At 44.9% G+C, this 16,739-nt stretch overlaps 2 protein-coding genes across 13 annotated transcripts in view; one reads left to right on the top strand and one right to left on the bottom strand.

The window, feature by feature from the left end:
• The window catches only part of LOC139570046 (glutamate receptor ionotropic, NMDA 2C-like), a 63,686-nt gene extending 47,502 nt beyond the window's left edge, over nucleotides 1-16,184 (top strand). For 2 of the 4 annotated variants that reach the window (XM_071391512.1, XM_071391510.1), the window contains 8 exons: nucleotides 885-1,038; nucleotides 1,644-1,769; nucleotides 9,229-9,458; nucleotides 11,445-11,605; nucleotides 11,799-11,986; nucleotides 12,175-12,407; nucleotides 13,646-14,147; nucleotides 14,280-16,184. In XM_071391512.1, coding sequence (XP_071247613.1) covers nucleotides 885-1,038; nucleotides 1,644-1,769; nucleotides 9,229-9,458; nucleotides 11,445-11,605; nucleotides 11,799-11,986; nucleotides 12,175-12,407; nucleotides 13,646-14,147; nucleotides 14,280-15,271 — 2,586 coding nt within the window. In that variant the 3' untranslated portion in view covers nucleotides 15,272-16,184. Of the gene's footprint in view, nucleotides 1-884; nucleotides 1,039-1,643; nucleotides 1,770-9,228; nucleotides 9,459-11,444; nucleotides 11,606-11,798; nucleotides 11,987-12,174; nucleotides 12,408-13,645 lie in introns of all 4 variants that reach the window. The other 2 variants (XM_071391511.1, XM_071391509.1) reach the window with 1 other exon arrangement.
• LOC139570045 (putative nuclease HARBI1) lies at nucleotides 5,394-8,618 on the bottom strand. 9 transcript variants are annotated; one of them, XM_071391507.1, is made up of 10 exons: nucleotides 8,379-8,505; nucleotides 8,115-8,291; nucleotides 7,963-8,024; nucleotides 7,794-7,880; nucleotides 7,665-7,706; nucleotides 7,423-7,596; nucleotides 7,308-7,343; nucleotides 6,655-7,209; nucleotides 6,262-6,373; nucleotides 5,394-6,167 (listed from the first exon to the last, which is right to left on the bottom strand). In XM_071391507.1, the coding sequence occupies exons 1-7, from the start codon at nucleotides 8,440-8,442 to the stop codon at nucleotides 7,308-7,310; spliced, it is 642 nt and encodes a 213-aa protein (XP_071247608.1). In that variant the 5' UTR covers nucleotides 8,443-8,505; the 3' UTR covers nucleotides 5,394-6,167; nucleotides 6,262-6,373; nucleotides 6,655-7,209. The 9 variants fall into 9 exon arrangements, with proteins under 9 accessions (XP_071247608.1, XP_071247601.1, XP_071247602.1 ...); XM_071391500.1 differs by adding an exon at nucleotides 6,470-6,585 and having other exon boundaries at nucleotides 7,423-7,706; nucleotides 8,379-8,503; XM_071391501.1 differs by adding an exon at nucleotides 6,470-6,585 and having other exon boundaries at nucleotides 6,655-7,343; nucleotides 8,379-8,503.
• Nucleotides 16,185-16,739: the final 555 nt, after the last annotated feature.

The raw sequence follows: 16,739 nt of genomic DNA, 5'->3' as shown, positions 1-16,739 counted from the left end.
CCCTGTCGTGTTCTTTGCCTTCTTCAGATGCTGCGTGTGAGCAGGTGTCAATGTCAGCTACGGCCAGTGCCTTCCCGAAGCGACCTGCAGTCTGTGGTCGCGTCTCCAGGCGTTCCTCTCTATTGACGAGAGGATTTCAGTTTCCTGTTTTGGATTACCATTGATTATATCCAGGAGAATCATTATTTGTTTAATACTGGAATAAAGACTCTGTTACTATTACGTCGCTTTTGGGTCCTCATTCATCAGCATAACAGTTACAGGACAGAGGCGGTGGCTAGAGGCTAGAGGTGGACCAGTAGCTGGAAGGTTGCTGGTTGAAGTCCCAGTGATGTAGGACGTTACAGGACAGAGGCGGTGGCTAGAGGCTAGAGGTGGACCAGTAGCTGGAAGGTTGCTGGTTGAAATCCCAGGCAGGAAGATAACAATTGGAAGATAAATTAACTTCCCCTGTGAACAGCTCCAGAGCTCCTACTCCTAAATCTGTGCTGTGTGTTTGTTGGGACCAGGAGAGAGACAGTGGTCAGAGGTAGACTGGGTAGGTGTACAGTATCTCTTTGATAGTTGATTGTATCTAGGTTAATGGTGTGTGGAAACATGCATGATCATATGGTGCTGAAGACACATCAAACACAGTCGCATCCTAAAGGCGTACGCCTGAACAGGTGTTCCTCATGGCAACATCCCTGCCTGCATCCCCATGCCCAGAGGCTCAATGCCGTTTGTTGAGGTAATGCAAGAGGGGAAAAAATGCTCTAATGTGAAATTCTTACATTGACAGAGGGATGAAGCACAGTAGATTAGGTTTTAAGTAGTATGATGTAAAGAAATATCACCCTGCCACCCCCCGTCTGATTCCCCCCCCTCTCCTCCCTCTCTCCCAGGTGTTCTACGGGAAAGCAGACATGGCCATAGGTTCTCTCACCATAAATGAGGAGCGTTCTGAAATCATCGACTTCTCTGTGCCCTTCGTCGAGACCGGCATCAGCGTCATGGTTGCCCGTAGCAATGGGACTGTCTCCCCCTCCGCCTTCCTCGGTGAGATAGTTGGATTGATTCATTGATTGGTTGACTTTATATAATGTAAATATCATTTGATCTGAGGTAAGTTTAGTGTTAGTACTCCAATAGTTAACATTATAATATTGGGAGTATAGTCTGATCCTAGATCTGTGTCTAACAGTGATTTACCTGGAGTGCCAAGCTAGCTCCCATGGCAACGCTCAGTGTGTGTTTGTGTTTGTGTTTGGCCTACTTTACTGGGTTCTGTCTCAGTGGTCTGTTTTCCGTTTTAGGTAACTTTTGATTTATCCTGCAGATACAACTACATCATACATAAACCCTGAAACAACCAAATCAAAATTAAATCAAGTTTGCGGATATTTTCCCCATGTTAAAATTTGTCATTTTTATCTCTGCCTTTTCTCTCCCTGAGCTGCTCAGAATGTATAATTGCTTTGTTTGAGCCTGGCAGTAGACAAGCTTATATGACAACCAAAGCAATGGATGAACAATCCTATGACTCTTTAAGTCTTCTGTAGATACTATACCGGAGACATTATTAGCCATCATTGGCCAGTCCAAAAGACCTAAAAAGAAAGATCCCTCTCTCCCTCCTCTTTGTCTCTCCTCCTCTCTCCCAGAGCCCTATAGCCCAGCGGTGTGGGTGATGATGTTTGTAATGTGCCTGACCGTGGTAGCTGTGACCGTATTCGTGTTTGAGTACTTCAGTCCTGTCGGCTACAACCGCAGCTTGCTCAGCGCTAAAGGTGAGTTGAGGCACACCTGCTGCTACCCTGGCTTTAGCACTGAGGGCTCACACAGGAGACTTGGGTTGAAACTCAGCTGGTCATTAACCCTGCTTATTCACCCAAACACAAGGAAGTGTATGAGAGGGGTGGTAGGGTTAGGTGAAAATAATAAAATAAAACATATTTTATATACATATTTACACAAAAAATATATGGGGGATTGGAAATGATGCAGACAATTGCATTGATGGAAGCTACAATCTGCAATATTAAAGCTGATCCACCCCTAAAATAATAAATAATAATAATAAAACAAAACACTGCTTATTCACACAAACACAGGAAAGCGAGAGTTGTTTATCGGCTACACTAGTATGAGAAACGGCTGTGTCCTACTACACAAAAAACTCTGACATACTAGAAACAGAAGCTAGGTGCCAACAGTTTTAAAGTGGTTTTAGGCAGGTATTGACACAGAATGCCAGACCCCGAGAGTCCCTGGGAGAGTGGGGTATAGCACTGCACTCAACAAAGACGGCTAATCAATCCCAGCATGCCGAGCTGCCAGAGCCCGCTCTCGTCTCGCGGTCTGAAAGGTCACTTCCTGGTTTAATTAGTGTTTGCCGCTAGGCTAATCTGATGGAGATGGATTTGGCTTCTCCAAGCTGGCGAAGATGGATGGGCTGAGTCTGTGTTCCCCAATACGACAGACAGCTAGAGGCAGGCTAGCAGCTAACACTGTGTTACACAACACAACAGAACTAGAGGCAGACTAGCAGCTAACACTGTGTTACCCAACACAACAGAATTAGAGGCAGGCTAGTAGCTAACACTGTGTTACACGACACACAGCTAGAGGCAGACTTGCAGCTATCACTGTGTTACCCAACACAACACAACTAGAGGCAGGCTAGTGGCTAAGACTGTGTTACCCAACACGACACACAGCTAGAGGCAGGCTAATGGCTAACACTGTTACCCAACACGACACACAGCTAGAGGCAGGCTAATGGCTAACACTGTTACCCAACACGACACACAGCTAGAGGCAGGCTAATGGCAAACCCTTCAGTGACTAGTCTAATGCTGAGAGGATCGCTAATGATGCTGTGTTGAGTGCTGCTGCTGGGTTGAGTGATGGGATAGGGAACAACCTATGAATGGAAACGTGATAGAGAGATGAAAAGGTCCAAATTCTATTAGGTCTAGTAAGGGGCTGTACATACAAGCTAATTGGAAATGCATGATACAGCCATCAACAGTATAGGAACATGGACGTATGTTTCCTTACACACATCAATAACATGGACGTATATTTCATTTACACATATCAATAACATGGACGTATGTTTCATTACACACATCAATAACATGGACGTATATTTCCTTACACACATCAATAACATGAACGTATATCTCATTACACACATCAATAACATGGATGTATGTTTCCTTACACACATCAATAACATGTAATATGGACGTATGTTTCATTACACACATCAATAACATGGACGTATGTTTCACTACACACATCAATAACATGGACATATGTTTCACTACACACATCAGTAACATGGAAGTATGTTTCATTACACACATCAATAACATGGATGTATGTTTCACTACACACATCAATAACATGGACGTATGTTTCACTACACACATCAATAACATGGACGTATGTTTCACTACACACATCAATAACATGGACGTATGTCTCATTACACACATCAATAACATGGACGTATGTTTCATTACACACATCAATAGCATGGACATATGTTTCACTACGCACATCAGTAACATGGATGTATGTTTCATTACACACATCAATAACATGGATGTATGTTTCATTACACACATCAATAACATGGACGTATGTTTCACTACACACATCAATAACATGGACGTATGTCTCATTACACACATCAATAACATGGACGTATGTTTCACTACACACATCAATAACATGGACGTGTGTTTCATTACACACATCAATAACATGGACGTATGTTTCATTACACACATCAATAACATGGTCGTATGTTTCATTACACACATCAACAACATGGACGTATGTTTCACTACACACATCAATAACATGAACGTATGTTTCACTACACACATCAATAACATGGACGTATGTTTCATTACACACATCAATAACATGGACGTATGTTTCACTACACACATCAATAACATGGACATATGTTTCACTACACACATCAATAACATGGACGTATGTTTCATTACACACATCAATAACATGGACGTATATTTCCTTACACACATCAATAACATGGACGTATATCTCATTACACACATCAATGACATGGATGTATGTTTCATTACACACATCAATAACATGGACGTATGTTTCACTACACACATCAATAACATGGACGTATGTTTCATTACACACATCAATAACATGGACGTATGTTTCACTACACACATCAATAACATGGACGTATGTTTCACTACACACATCAATAACATGGACGTATGTTTCACTACACACATCAATAACATGAACGTATATCTCATTACACACATCAATAACATGGACGTATGTCTCATTACACACATCAATAACATGGACATATGTTTCATTACACACATCAATAACATGGACGTATGTTTCACTACACACATCAATAACATGGATGTATGTTTCATTACACACATCAATAACATGGACGTATGTTTCATTACACATCAATAACATGGACGTATGTTTCATTACACACATCAATAACATGGACGTATGTTTCACTACACACATCAATAACATGGATGTATGTTTCATTACACACATCAATAACATGAACGTATGTCTCTTTACACACATCAATAACATGGACGTATGTTTCACTACACACATCAATAACATGGACATATATTGGACATCAGGGGCCTGTTGCACAAAACTAGGATAAGGGAGTAAGCCAGGATATCTTGGTGATCCTGGCTCAATTGATCCGTAATCCGGTTGCACTAAAGATGGATAGGGGGCAGGAGGATATGTTATGGTATAAATTACCATGGAGATTTATTCTGTGGAGCTAGCCTGCTCCAGACCAGGCTAAATTCCAGGATCTATTTAATCTCATCCCTAATGTCAGTCAGCAGTCACCACAAATGGAAACCAATAGTTATTTCACTGCTCACTATACATTGTTATCACATATAACTAGACCCACTGTTATTATTTAAACGTTTGTGATCATTAATTTCAATGATTTTGGATAAAAAATGATTTTTAGATGATGTTGCTATCATTAGATAATTTACAGTTTCCCATAGACTATAAGGCTATATATAAAATGATAGAATATTAGGGCCACAGAGGGGAAAAAAACACAAGTCATAATATTGTAACCAGTTGTTTTAAAGGAGGACAGTTGTTAAAATGACAGATGTGGGGCATTTCGTGAAATTGTACTTCAGTATGGTTTCATAAACAAAGACATGCTGATGTGCCAGAATATTAAGTATCACATTGTCATAAGTATCAAAACTGTAAAAACAATATGTAGCTTTTCTGCAGAAAGAACCAGCCTCATAAATTTATGACTTTATCCTTTTTCTTCAGTGTGGCCCTAGTACTCTGTCATATAAACAAATACACATTCCATATGAATATAAAAACACAATGTGTAACATTATGTTCCTTTATTGAATAAGGACAAAACAAAGCAGGTAAACCATCAGCTCCTTTCGAAACTGAAGTCACAGTGACTCTACAAGATGGAAAGCACAGAATCCAAGCATATTATACAAAATGATACATACACATTCAAAGGTCTGTATATAACACACCCTGCATGTCTGCACACTAAAATAAATGCAGGACAAATCCATACACATCAACTGAACAGACAAATGAATGGATGCAGTAGCCTCCCTGCAGCCTTGTATTACACACAGTATACCGCACAAACATCATAAGAGGCCAAATTCGTCAAAAAACGAACCCAAAAAAAACCCAAATTCCTCTGCCACCGCAGGACATATTTAACCAAAATTGAAAGCACACATACTAACTAAAATAATTCAACACATATTGGTCCCTCAGCAGCCGACCACTGTCGTCATCAGGGAAGATTGCCGGATTGTCCCAGTCCATGTCTGGTGGCACTCTGGGGGCCCTCTCCTTCCTCAGGCAGGCCACATTGTGGAGGACAGCACAAGCCACAGTAATATCACATGCCCTAACAGGGCTGACCCTTAATTTGTGAAGGCAGTGAAAGCGTGCCTTCAGGAGGCCAAAGGTCATTTCAACTCTGGCCCTGGTCCTGGCATGGGCATGGTTGTAGGCCTGCTGTGCTTCCTGGGGGTCTGTGAAAGGTGTCAGGAGAAAAGGCTGGCAGCCATACCCCCTGTCTCCCAGCAACACACCAGAGAATTCACCTGTCAACACAAAATCTCATCATTACTACCTCATAAACACAGTGATATTCTTGACACAGCCATGATGGTTATAAATAGGGGTTGTGTGGCTTACCTTGTGATAGGCACTGATAGATTTCAGAGGCCTGAAAGATTCTGGAGTCATGGACTGAGCCAGGCCATTTTGCCACAACATTGCTGATCACACAGTCAGCATTGCAGACCATCTGAAATCATAAGATGAGGAATATTACACCAATCAATGCACATCACTGGCAATGCAGAGTGTTCGTCAATGGACAATATCAAAAAGTTATGTTCACCTGAACATTAATGCTGTGAAAGGATTTCCTATTCACAAAATCGGCCTCATGGGCACCTGAGGGGGCTTTTATCCTTATGTGTGTGCAGTCCACTGCACCAATGACATTGGGGAAACCTGTCACACAAAGTAATGAGTATCCTACTATGTGTTAACAGTTGTCCTGTAATTTGTAGATCCTCTTACCTGCAATCCTATAGAACTCCTCTTTGATGTCACAGAGTCTTCTGTGGCCAGGGAAGGAGATGAAGACATCTGCTAATGCTTTGATAGCCAGACACACACTCCTTATTGTGCGGCAAATTGTGGCCTTGTTCAGCTGTTCTGCATCCCCCACTGAGTACAGGAAGGCTCCACTAGCAAAAAAGCGCAAGGCCACACAAACCATTTGCTCCACACTCAGTGCATGGCTCCGTGCAGTGCGGTGCTTAATCCTGGGACCCAGTAGTCTGCATAGATACCTGATGCCATCTGCAGAAAACCTGTATCTTTCATATAGATGGTCATCAGGGAAGGCCAGTGGGTCCAGCCGGTCCCTGAAGACCCTTTCTCGCCTGAAGGCTCTCCTCAGCACAAGTGCTTCTTCATCCACCACATCTCGCACGAATGGGCATGCCATTGTCAGAGCAGAAAGGAACACACAATTTTGGGCCTTCATATAGGCTAGTGGCCACACCTGGTGCTGGGGGGGTGGGCAAAAGAGGGCGATGCCTTATAACGATGACTTGGTTGTACTGATTGCTGGGAAAATAAAAAAAACCTTAGAAAGATGCCACCGTCCTGTGTGCTCACAATAAGAGCTCATATGTCATGGCTCACTTGACTTTACGAGAATATACCTAATTTTTATTTTGAGCTGTGTCATCTTCTTGGAGCTGGGGGAGGAAAGAAAAATAATGATTAATACATTTGTGTTACAGTTAGCATACAGTGTACATTGAAGGCATATCTCACCTCCCTCTCAAGTTTTTTTATTTCAAGGTCCAGTTTCCTAATTGTCCTCTTTTTTATTTCGGACTCCAGTGCAAGATTTTCCATCTTTTTCTTCTTGTACTGAATGTCTATGTCTGCCAGTTCTATTTGGCGCCGGAGGTGGTTGCCATACAACTTTCTGATAGCTTGTGAGCTCTGTGAACACAATACAATTAGCGCAGCTGGAATTTGGCAGGATGTGGTGTCCTTTTATTAATACGCACTATGTTGCCAGGCTGGTTTTCCCACTGTATAGCATCTGGGTCCTGTAAAAGAAATTAGATTTTTTGATTTTGATGAGGACTCCTCACCATTGTAGAGTAAATAGTACTTTCACAGTCTTAACATGATACCTCATGCCTTCTGGAATCCAGAGAGATGGTCTCCTCCTCATCATCGTCTCCATCATGTGCTGTTGCTGCTGCACTGGGGCCTTCACCCTATCACATTTAATCGGATTCATATTGAAGCTAGTAGACAAGACATGCCAGGCCTACAGTATGCCTTTGATGGAGTACTCACTGGATCAGCATCGTCTGGTGCTTGTGCTGGTGGCTCTAACAGGAACACAGTGCTGCCAGACACTGCAAGGCAATAGGTAAACCAAAGTCAGACAGTCCAAATTGATTCAATATGAATGTGGTTGTATCCCATGTAGAGATGGAAGGACATACCTTGAATGAAGCGGGTGGCATCTTGGGAGGAACCTATGCTCGTCTCTTTCCCCCCAGGGATCCCCTCTAAGACGGGCCTGCCTTTATTTAGCTCCAAGGCCATGTCCTCTGCTGGGGTAAGGTCAGCCTTTGGTGACCCACCACCCGTGCCTTGTCTGTGGGTATTCTTTTTCACTGCTAAAACAGTACAGACAATGTGTGAGCAGGCACCTTCTGGGTACAATATATGCTTGTGCTTTGTTAAATATTAGTCAGGGACCATACCATTCTGCAGAATGTTCTTGTATTTGATTTTGACCTGCTGCCATGTCCGTTTTGGCCCGTTCATGTTTAATCTACACACACACACACACACACACACACACACACACCTTTAATGGAGTCACACTGCAAAAAATTACTTGGTATTTTTGTCTTGTTTTCAGTAAAAATATCAAAAAATGTATCATAGCTTTATACAGTGTGATGGAGTTACTTTACACAATTTCACTCATATCTGCAGTGCATTTCAATTAAAAATTTAACCGTTTCATAATTACAGTACAACTGCATTTTTGGAGATGTGAATTAAATATTTGAATTGTAATCGTGATGTTTCAGCGGAGCGGTGAGTGTGTAATTGTGCACTACTTACGCATTCAGGCGGTCTGCAATACTTTGCCACGCTTTTTCTCTTTGCTTTATCACTGTGGCGGTGTTGCCTTTCTTCTTAATTATATCTTTTACCTCCTCGTATGCCTCCATGAGGATTTGTGCTTCCGACGGGGAAAAGTACGCGGCTCTAGTTGCCATGGTAAATCAGTTAATCTGTGATCTGTGGCGGGGTCTATTTGAGTGAGCCGTGAGCGCGCACCTATCCAGGATTGGTTTCACCTGGCTTAATGAATCCGTGTCTGCTCATCCTGGCTTGGTCTTTGTGCAACCAATTAAGCCTGGACGCACATGTTTTGGCTTCATTGAGCTCAGCTGAGTCATTTATCCCGGATGTCTTAATTCTACTTTTGTGCAACAGGCCCCTGCTAATGATACTGTTATGGTGCAATGAGTTTACTAACCAAACACCTCCCCCCTCTCCTCCTTTCTCTCCTCCTGCCTCCAACCCCTGCCCCACCAGCGGCAGGAGGTCCTACCTTCACCATAGGGAAGTCAGTGTGGTTGCTTTGGGGCATCGTGTTCAATAACTCAGTCCCCATCGAGAACCCTAAAGGAACCACCAGTAAGATCATGGTGCTGGTGTGGGCCTTCTTCGCGGTCATCTTCCTGGCTTCCTACACCGCCAACCTGGCTGCCTTCATGATCCAGGAGCAGTACATAGACACTGTGTCTGGACTGTCTGACAAGAAGGTAGGACAGTTAATCAATCCCCGAGTCATCCACCAATACATCTATCCTGATAACTGTCCTCTTGTAGCTCATCTTGTCAAAGATTATCCCTGTCATTCAATAGCTTACATATGTAAACACAAAGACACACACACACACACACACACACACACACACACACACACACACACACACACACACACACACACACACACACACACACACACACAACACACACAACACACATTCTTCTTCATTCAGCTCGCTATTCCTCAGCATAATCACAGAAGAGGAAAATGACAAGCGCCAAACTTTGTTTCAGAGATCCAGAGAGAGAAACAGAGAAAGAGAGAAACAGAGAGAAAGACAGGAACAGATAAACTGTAACGATGTGCGCTGAGAGTCGGGAAGCAAGTTCAGAAAGCAAGTGATTTGGTCATTAAACAAAACATAATACAAAACAAGAAACACGACCAACACACAACCATGAAACTGAAACAGAAACAATAACACCTGGGGAAGGAACCAAAGGGAGTGACATAAATAGGGCAGGTAATCAAGGAGGTGATGGAGTCCAGATGAGTGTCATTATGCACTGATGCGAGTAACGATGGTGACAGGTGTGCACCATAACGAGCAGCCTGGTGACCTAGAGGCTGGAGAGGGAACACACGTGACATAAACAGAGAGATACAGAGAGAGAAAACAATAATCAGAGAAAGATACAGAGAGATAAACCAATAAACAGAGAGAGATACAGAGAGAGACACCAATAAACAGAGAGAGATACAGAGGGATAAACCAATAAACAGAGAGATACAGAGAGAGAAACCAATAAACAGAGATACAGAGAGAGAGAAACAGATAAACAGAGAGATACATAGAGATACAGAAACCAATAAACAGAGGGAGATACAGAGAGATAAACCAATAAACAGAGAGAGATACAGAGAGAGACACCAATAAACAGAGAGAGATACAGAGGGATAAACCAATAAACAGAGAGATACAGAGAGAGAAACCAATAAACAGAGATACAGAGAGAGAGAAACAGATAAACAGAGAGATACATAGAGATACAGAAACCAATAAACAGAGGGAGATACAGAGAGAGAAACAGATAAACAGGGAGAGAGAGATAGAAACAGTTGAACAGAGAGAGAGAGAGATACACAGAGAGAGGCTGAGATTAAGCAGTGTGACCGTCAGTGATGCTGGCTGTATTAATTAACCACTGGTTATACTTATGCAGATAGTTCTGTCTGTACCACGGTTTATAGTACTGATGGATCAATATGACCTGTAACAATATATTCATAAACTCCTACCTATACACACTCAAGTTCATGCAGGCACACACACACACACACACACACACACACACACACACACACACACACACACACACACACACACACACACACACACACACACACACACACACACACACACACACACACACACACACACACACACACACACACACACACACACACACACACACACACACACACACACACACACACACTTGTATAGGATGTTATCTACGAGAGGTCCATCCATCTACAGAGGGCTCTGAAGGTCAATACTAACAGAGAATAATAGAGCAGTTTTTATTTACACTTTAATAGAGTTGTATGAGCGTCTGCGTCCTGTGTGGTTCTTTCAAAGGTTTCATCCACCCTGCCCTCTGAATCATTTCAACTCTGAACCGACTCCAAACGGCCCTGAGTTGATCTTCTAGACTGAACTAAGTCTATGGCTACTGAAATGACTTAAATAGAATAGAATGACTTAAATTGAAAAGGGTAGAATGGCGTTCATTCCAATGAAAGTGAATTGAGAGGAAGAGATTTAACTGAATCAGTTTCAAATTAATAGAACTGCTCTGAATTAGATCTCACTGAGCTGAATCTCCTCTCCTCTCCTCTCCTCTCCTCTCCTCTCCTCTCCTCTCCTCTCCTCTCCTCTCCTCTCCTCCTCTCCTCTCCTCTCCTCTCCTCACAGTTCCAGAAGCCTCAGGAGCACTACCCTCCATTCCGGTTTGGGACGGTCCCTAACGGCAGCACAGAGAGGAACATCAGGAGTAACTACCCCGACATGCACGCACACATGGTCAAATACAACCAGAAAGGAGTGGAGGAAGCCCTCAACAGCCTTAAGACAGCGTAAGAACGCACTGCCTTTAATTCTTACCTCTCCTCCAGCTCTCAACCCTAACCCCTAACCCCCAGTCCAACTACCTCAGAATACATTACTGTCTATGATCCCCATAGTTTGATCCAGGCCTATTTACTGGGAGGAGTTCCATTTGGTTTATTAAAACTGCAACACATTCTGATTCTTCTCCATCTCATCCAGGAAGCTGGATGCTTTTATCTATGATGCTGCGGTGTTGAACTACATGGCAGGGAAGGACGAGGGCTGTAAGCTTGTGACTATTGGCTCTGGGAAGGTGTTTGCTACAACGGGCTATGGTATCGCCCTGCAGAAAGACTCCCGATGGAAACGACCAATTGACCTGGCCTTATTGCAGTTCCTGGGAGACGGTGGGTCATGCATGCACACACACGCACACACACACACACACACACACTGGTAACCCCAATTTGTAAGTCATAAATCACATATTCCTCAGTAGCCTAATTTGAAAGAAACCCCATGCACCTGAATCTGACTGTGGTCATTCACTGGTGAGTCACTCCTCAAGGTGATTCTGTCTGCGTTCCTCTCCCAGGTGACACCCAGCGCTTGGAGACGGTCTGGCTGTCAGGCATCTGTCAGAATGAGAAGAACGAGGTGATGAGCAGTAAGCTGGACATAGACAACATGGCCGGGGTCTTCTACATGCTGCTGGTGGCCATGGGGCTCAGTCTGCTGGTGTTCTCCTGGGAACATCTACTCTACTGGAAACTTCACAAGGAACTAGACAAGTCTCCCAGGATGGACTTCCTGCTCGCCATCAGCAGGGTGAGACAGAGAGAGATACAGAGAAAGAAAGAGAGAGAGAGAGAGAAAGAGAGAAAGAGAGAGAGAGAGAGTGGTACAGAGAAAGAAAGAGAGAGATAGAGAGAGAGAGGTACAGAGAAAGAGAGAGAGAGAGAGAGAGAGAGAGAGCGAGAGAGAGAGAGAGAGAGAGAGAGAGAAAGAGAGAGATACAGAGAAAAAAAGAGAGAGAGAGAGAGATACAGAGAAAAAAAGAGAGAGAGAGATACAGAGAAAGAGAAAGAGAGAGAGAACAAAACTGGTATAAGAGTTAATGATGTGTGGCGAATGAATAACGCCTGATATGAGCTCTTATTGCTGTTTACCCCACGTATAATTCCTATGACTACATTATCATCTGCAGAACAATAGTTTTAATGAGCACAAACCACGGTTTTAATTCCAGCTCAACATTAGTGTTAATCAACAAGCAATCTATGTGATAAGAGCGTGTTTGTAGGAGAGGCAGAAGGGGCGAACGAACGTGGAAAACATTACCAGCCTAAAGTCTATGGACTTAACTCAATTAATTAAATCAGATTTTATTTTTCACATGCGCCTAGTACAACCGGGGTGTAAACTTTTACCATTAAATAAATGAGCAAATAAAAATATGAAATAGTAACACGATAAATAACAATATCGAGGTCATATACAAGGAGTACCGGTAGCAAGTCAATGTGCAGGGGTACGAGGTAGTTGAGGTAATATGTACATGTAGGTAGGGGTAAAAGTGACTAGGCAGTCTCACGAAAATGTGTGTGTATGTGTGTGTGTGTGTGCACGCTCTGCTAACAGTGTGTAATTGCAGCGTTGTACCTGTATCATGGTTTATCAGATTAGCAGCTAAATTACTATCAGATAGTTAATCCCTACGGGGGCCCCTGAGGGCCAAATTAAATTAGGCTTTGTCAGTTTTTCAGTCGACTGTGAACGGTGCAGTCAGGGGACTCAGCTCTCTGTTTGCCCATGCAGTTTGATACTATTTGCTCAGCAAGTTTGTGTGTGTTCAGTGTGTGTTCAGTGTGTGTGCAAGCTGGCAAAATCTGTTGAATCGAATGACTTTCTTTGTGAGGTTTAACTTTTGAGCTAGATCTCTCTACAGGGCTTCTACTGAACGTTACATGTAGTAGATCATGTATTCTCTCTCTCTCTCTCTCTCGCTCTCTCTCCCTTCCTCTACTTTCCCTCTGTCCCCTCCCTCCCTCTCTTCCGTCTCCCAGGGTATCTACAGTTGCTTCAACGGGGTGGAGGAACCAGACCTCCCTAACCTGGCCAACCCAGACCTGACAGCTAACTATGCCCAGGCTAACATGCTCAAGATGCTACGCACTGCTAAGGACCTGGTTAACTCCGCTCAAGTCGAGACCTCACTGGACCACGCCACCAAGACCATAGAACACTGGGGACGCCATGGCGGCAGCCTGCCAGTCCACATTCTGCAGCAAGGCACCATGGAAACAGTCCCGGGAGGATTCGCTTATGTCACAGAGAATACACACCCACCCCCCGAGCGCCCCCTCAGCCCACAATACTGCACGCTGGGTGTAGTGACATCTGTGAACCAGCAGAGGGGGCTGGCGAGACCCACACCGCTACGATACACGCTCCCGGCTCGTACTTCCTCTCTCTACGACAGACCACTTCCTGTTTCTAGTCTCATTTGCCCTCACCTTGACCTGGCTGGGGGGGACCGCCTCTCTTCTTGCCCTCACCCCTCCACAGGTAGGCTCTATGTGGACCCCCAACACCTTTCACACCCCCGCTCTCCCTTCATCCCCTATAGTGAGCTCCAGCTCCCAGACATCTACCTCTCCTCTCACCCACCCTCTGCTGTCTCCCACCCCCCCCACACAGAGCCCTCCAAGAGGAAGAGAAAGAGCAAGAGCCTCCTCTCAGGGGAGACAGGAAGAGGAGGAGGACAGAGGAGGCGGCGCAGAGAGGAGAAGACGGTGTGCCTGGCTGAACTCCGGGCCAACCACCTCCAGGAAAACCACGTCTCGCCCCACATGCCTGACTCCCTGTACCCAGGAAAGGTGCTCTGTCCTGGGGAAGAGGGCTGCGGTGGCTCCTGGCCTCTTCCTCTGGAGGAGCTCGTCCTAGCAGGCAGACGGCGGCTCCACCGACGGCCATCTTTCCTTCGAGCCACCTGGGGCAGCGAGCAGATTCGCCAGCCGGACGATACTCCGCCTACATCCCTCGATAGCCAATCACATTCTGCTTTACCAGACTTATTTCCCTGCGTCATGGTCGACCAAGAAACTCCCACTAAACTCTACAACCCCACCCCGTTCCGGAACAACCTATGCTATCCTGCCGCCTCACCCCGCCAACATGCCTATCTTCATATAAGGCAGGACCAGAGGAAAGGAAACTCACGTAAGAAGCTGCGGCACTCACACTCCACCCACCTGCCCACATACAGGGAGGTCGTGCTGGGGGGCCAGGAAGGGGGAGGTGGGGTAGGCCTGGGGGTGGTCCGGAGAACCACCAGCCTGCTCAGCAGACAGTACAACGACTATCTAACCTCCTACCCTGGGCTGCCTCTATACCACAGCCCCCTCAACCTCCAGGCCCATTCCCCGGCGTCCAGCAACCACCCCAGCCCCGGTACCTACCGTATCCCCAGCCCTGTATGCCAGCTCCTGGCCTGTGGAGGGGGCTGTCGAAGTCAGAGGGGGTTGTTGTACCAGGACAGTCTGTATGGAGCCTATGGAGCCTATCGAGGGGCCCAGGATCCGGCCTTAGAGCCCCAGAGAGAAGAGGGCTCGGTAGGGTTGAGGTCTGAGGACAGACCCTGTGTGACTCGGCCCTGGGGAAAAGTCTCTAGTCTGGAGTCAGAGGTCTGAGAGAGACAGACAAACACTACATACTTTATAGACTGGAATGTATACTGCAGAATATACGGTTGGAATTCCACATTGAAGATTTGTGATCCACAGTGACCGTTTCAGAGGGGGGTGGGATGCTTCTCATACACAGAATCACGTACGAGAAGGATATGTGCAGTAAAGGAGGGAAGCTGAGGGTTAGAATTAATTTGATATGTTGGACAGTTGAACTTCTTTCTTATTGAAGAGAATAAGTGGAGTGTTTGACTGAATGTTCAGTGGCCATTTTGGAAAAAGCATGAAACTGAAAGGATGTGTAGCGGAGCGCACCGTACTGCAGCTGGCTCAGCCTAGCACGGTGACGTCCCCTTTCCCAAACAGTTAGCATGCTACGTACAGAGTTCTTAATGCAACCAAATAGAGAACATAGTAAAGTGGTAAAATGGGGGCGTTTTGGAGAGTGTGTTGGAGAGTGTGTTGGAGAGTGTGTTGGAGAGTGTGTTGGAGAGGACGGAACGTTCATTTTACTTGCTGCTTTGAAACATTATATTCCTGTGTTCTGTGCATTATATTATGATATACTATATATAATATTTATATATAAATATATACTATTCATATATAATACCACGATGTACAGAGTCGATAGTGTTGCTGTCTGGGACAAATGCGTCTCAGAGAGCTGTGTGTGTGTTGTCAGTCCGGGCCACTGGGCCGAACGAGAGAGGAACAAGTCTTCAGTTCTCCATCTAAGCAAAAATGATAGAATCGCACAACCATGTACACTTAGAAATAACAAATATTCCAGACAGCTGAACCTGTTGACTGCTGTGTACAAGGCCATGGCAACCAAGCAACTGCATGCCTATAAGTAGGAGTACAATTAAAGTATCTGGAGAAGAATTGCAATAAAGATGTTGTAGAAGCGTAAGGGAGGATCAGTCCATATGTACGCTCTCTGTATGTTTATAAGGAAAACAGACAGCTGGTCAACCGAGTGACGCAGCAGTCTAAGGCACTGCATCACAGTGTTGCAGCGTCACTACTGCCTGGGGTTCGATCCCAGGCTGTGTCTCAACCGGCCGTGACCGGGAGTCCCATAGGGCGGCGCACAATTGCCCCAGCATTGTACGGGTTAGGGGAGGGTTTGGCTGGGGGGGCTTTCTTGGCTCATCGTGCTCTAGCGACTCCTTGTGGCAGGTCGGGTGCCTCCAGGCTGACTTCTGGTCATCAGTTGAACGGTGTTTCCTCCGACACATTGGTGCAGCTGACTTCCGGGTTAAGCTGGCAGCGTGTTAAGAAGCGCGGTTTGGCGGGTCATGTTTCAGAGGACGCATGATTCGATCTTCGACTCTCCCCTGAGCCCGTTGGGGAGTTGGAGTGATGAGACAAGATTGTAATATCACAAAATTGGGGAGGAAAAGGGGGTAAAATTCCAAAATAAAGAAGGAATATAGACAGTTAAGTGTCTGTCTACAGTGTAATA

This window comes from Salvelinus alpinus, chromosome 3, assembly GCF_045679555.1.
Source record: "Salvelinus alpinus chromosome 3, SLU_Salpinus.1, whole genome shotgun sequence".
NCBI classification, from domain to species: Eukaryota; Metazoa; Chordata; class Actinopteri; order Salmoniformes; family Salmonidae; genus Salvelinus; species Salvelinus alpinus.
Note: the sequence above shows the minus strand (reverse complement) of the source record. Positions and strands in the feature narration are given on the sequence as shown.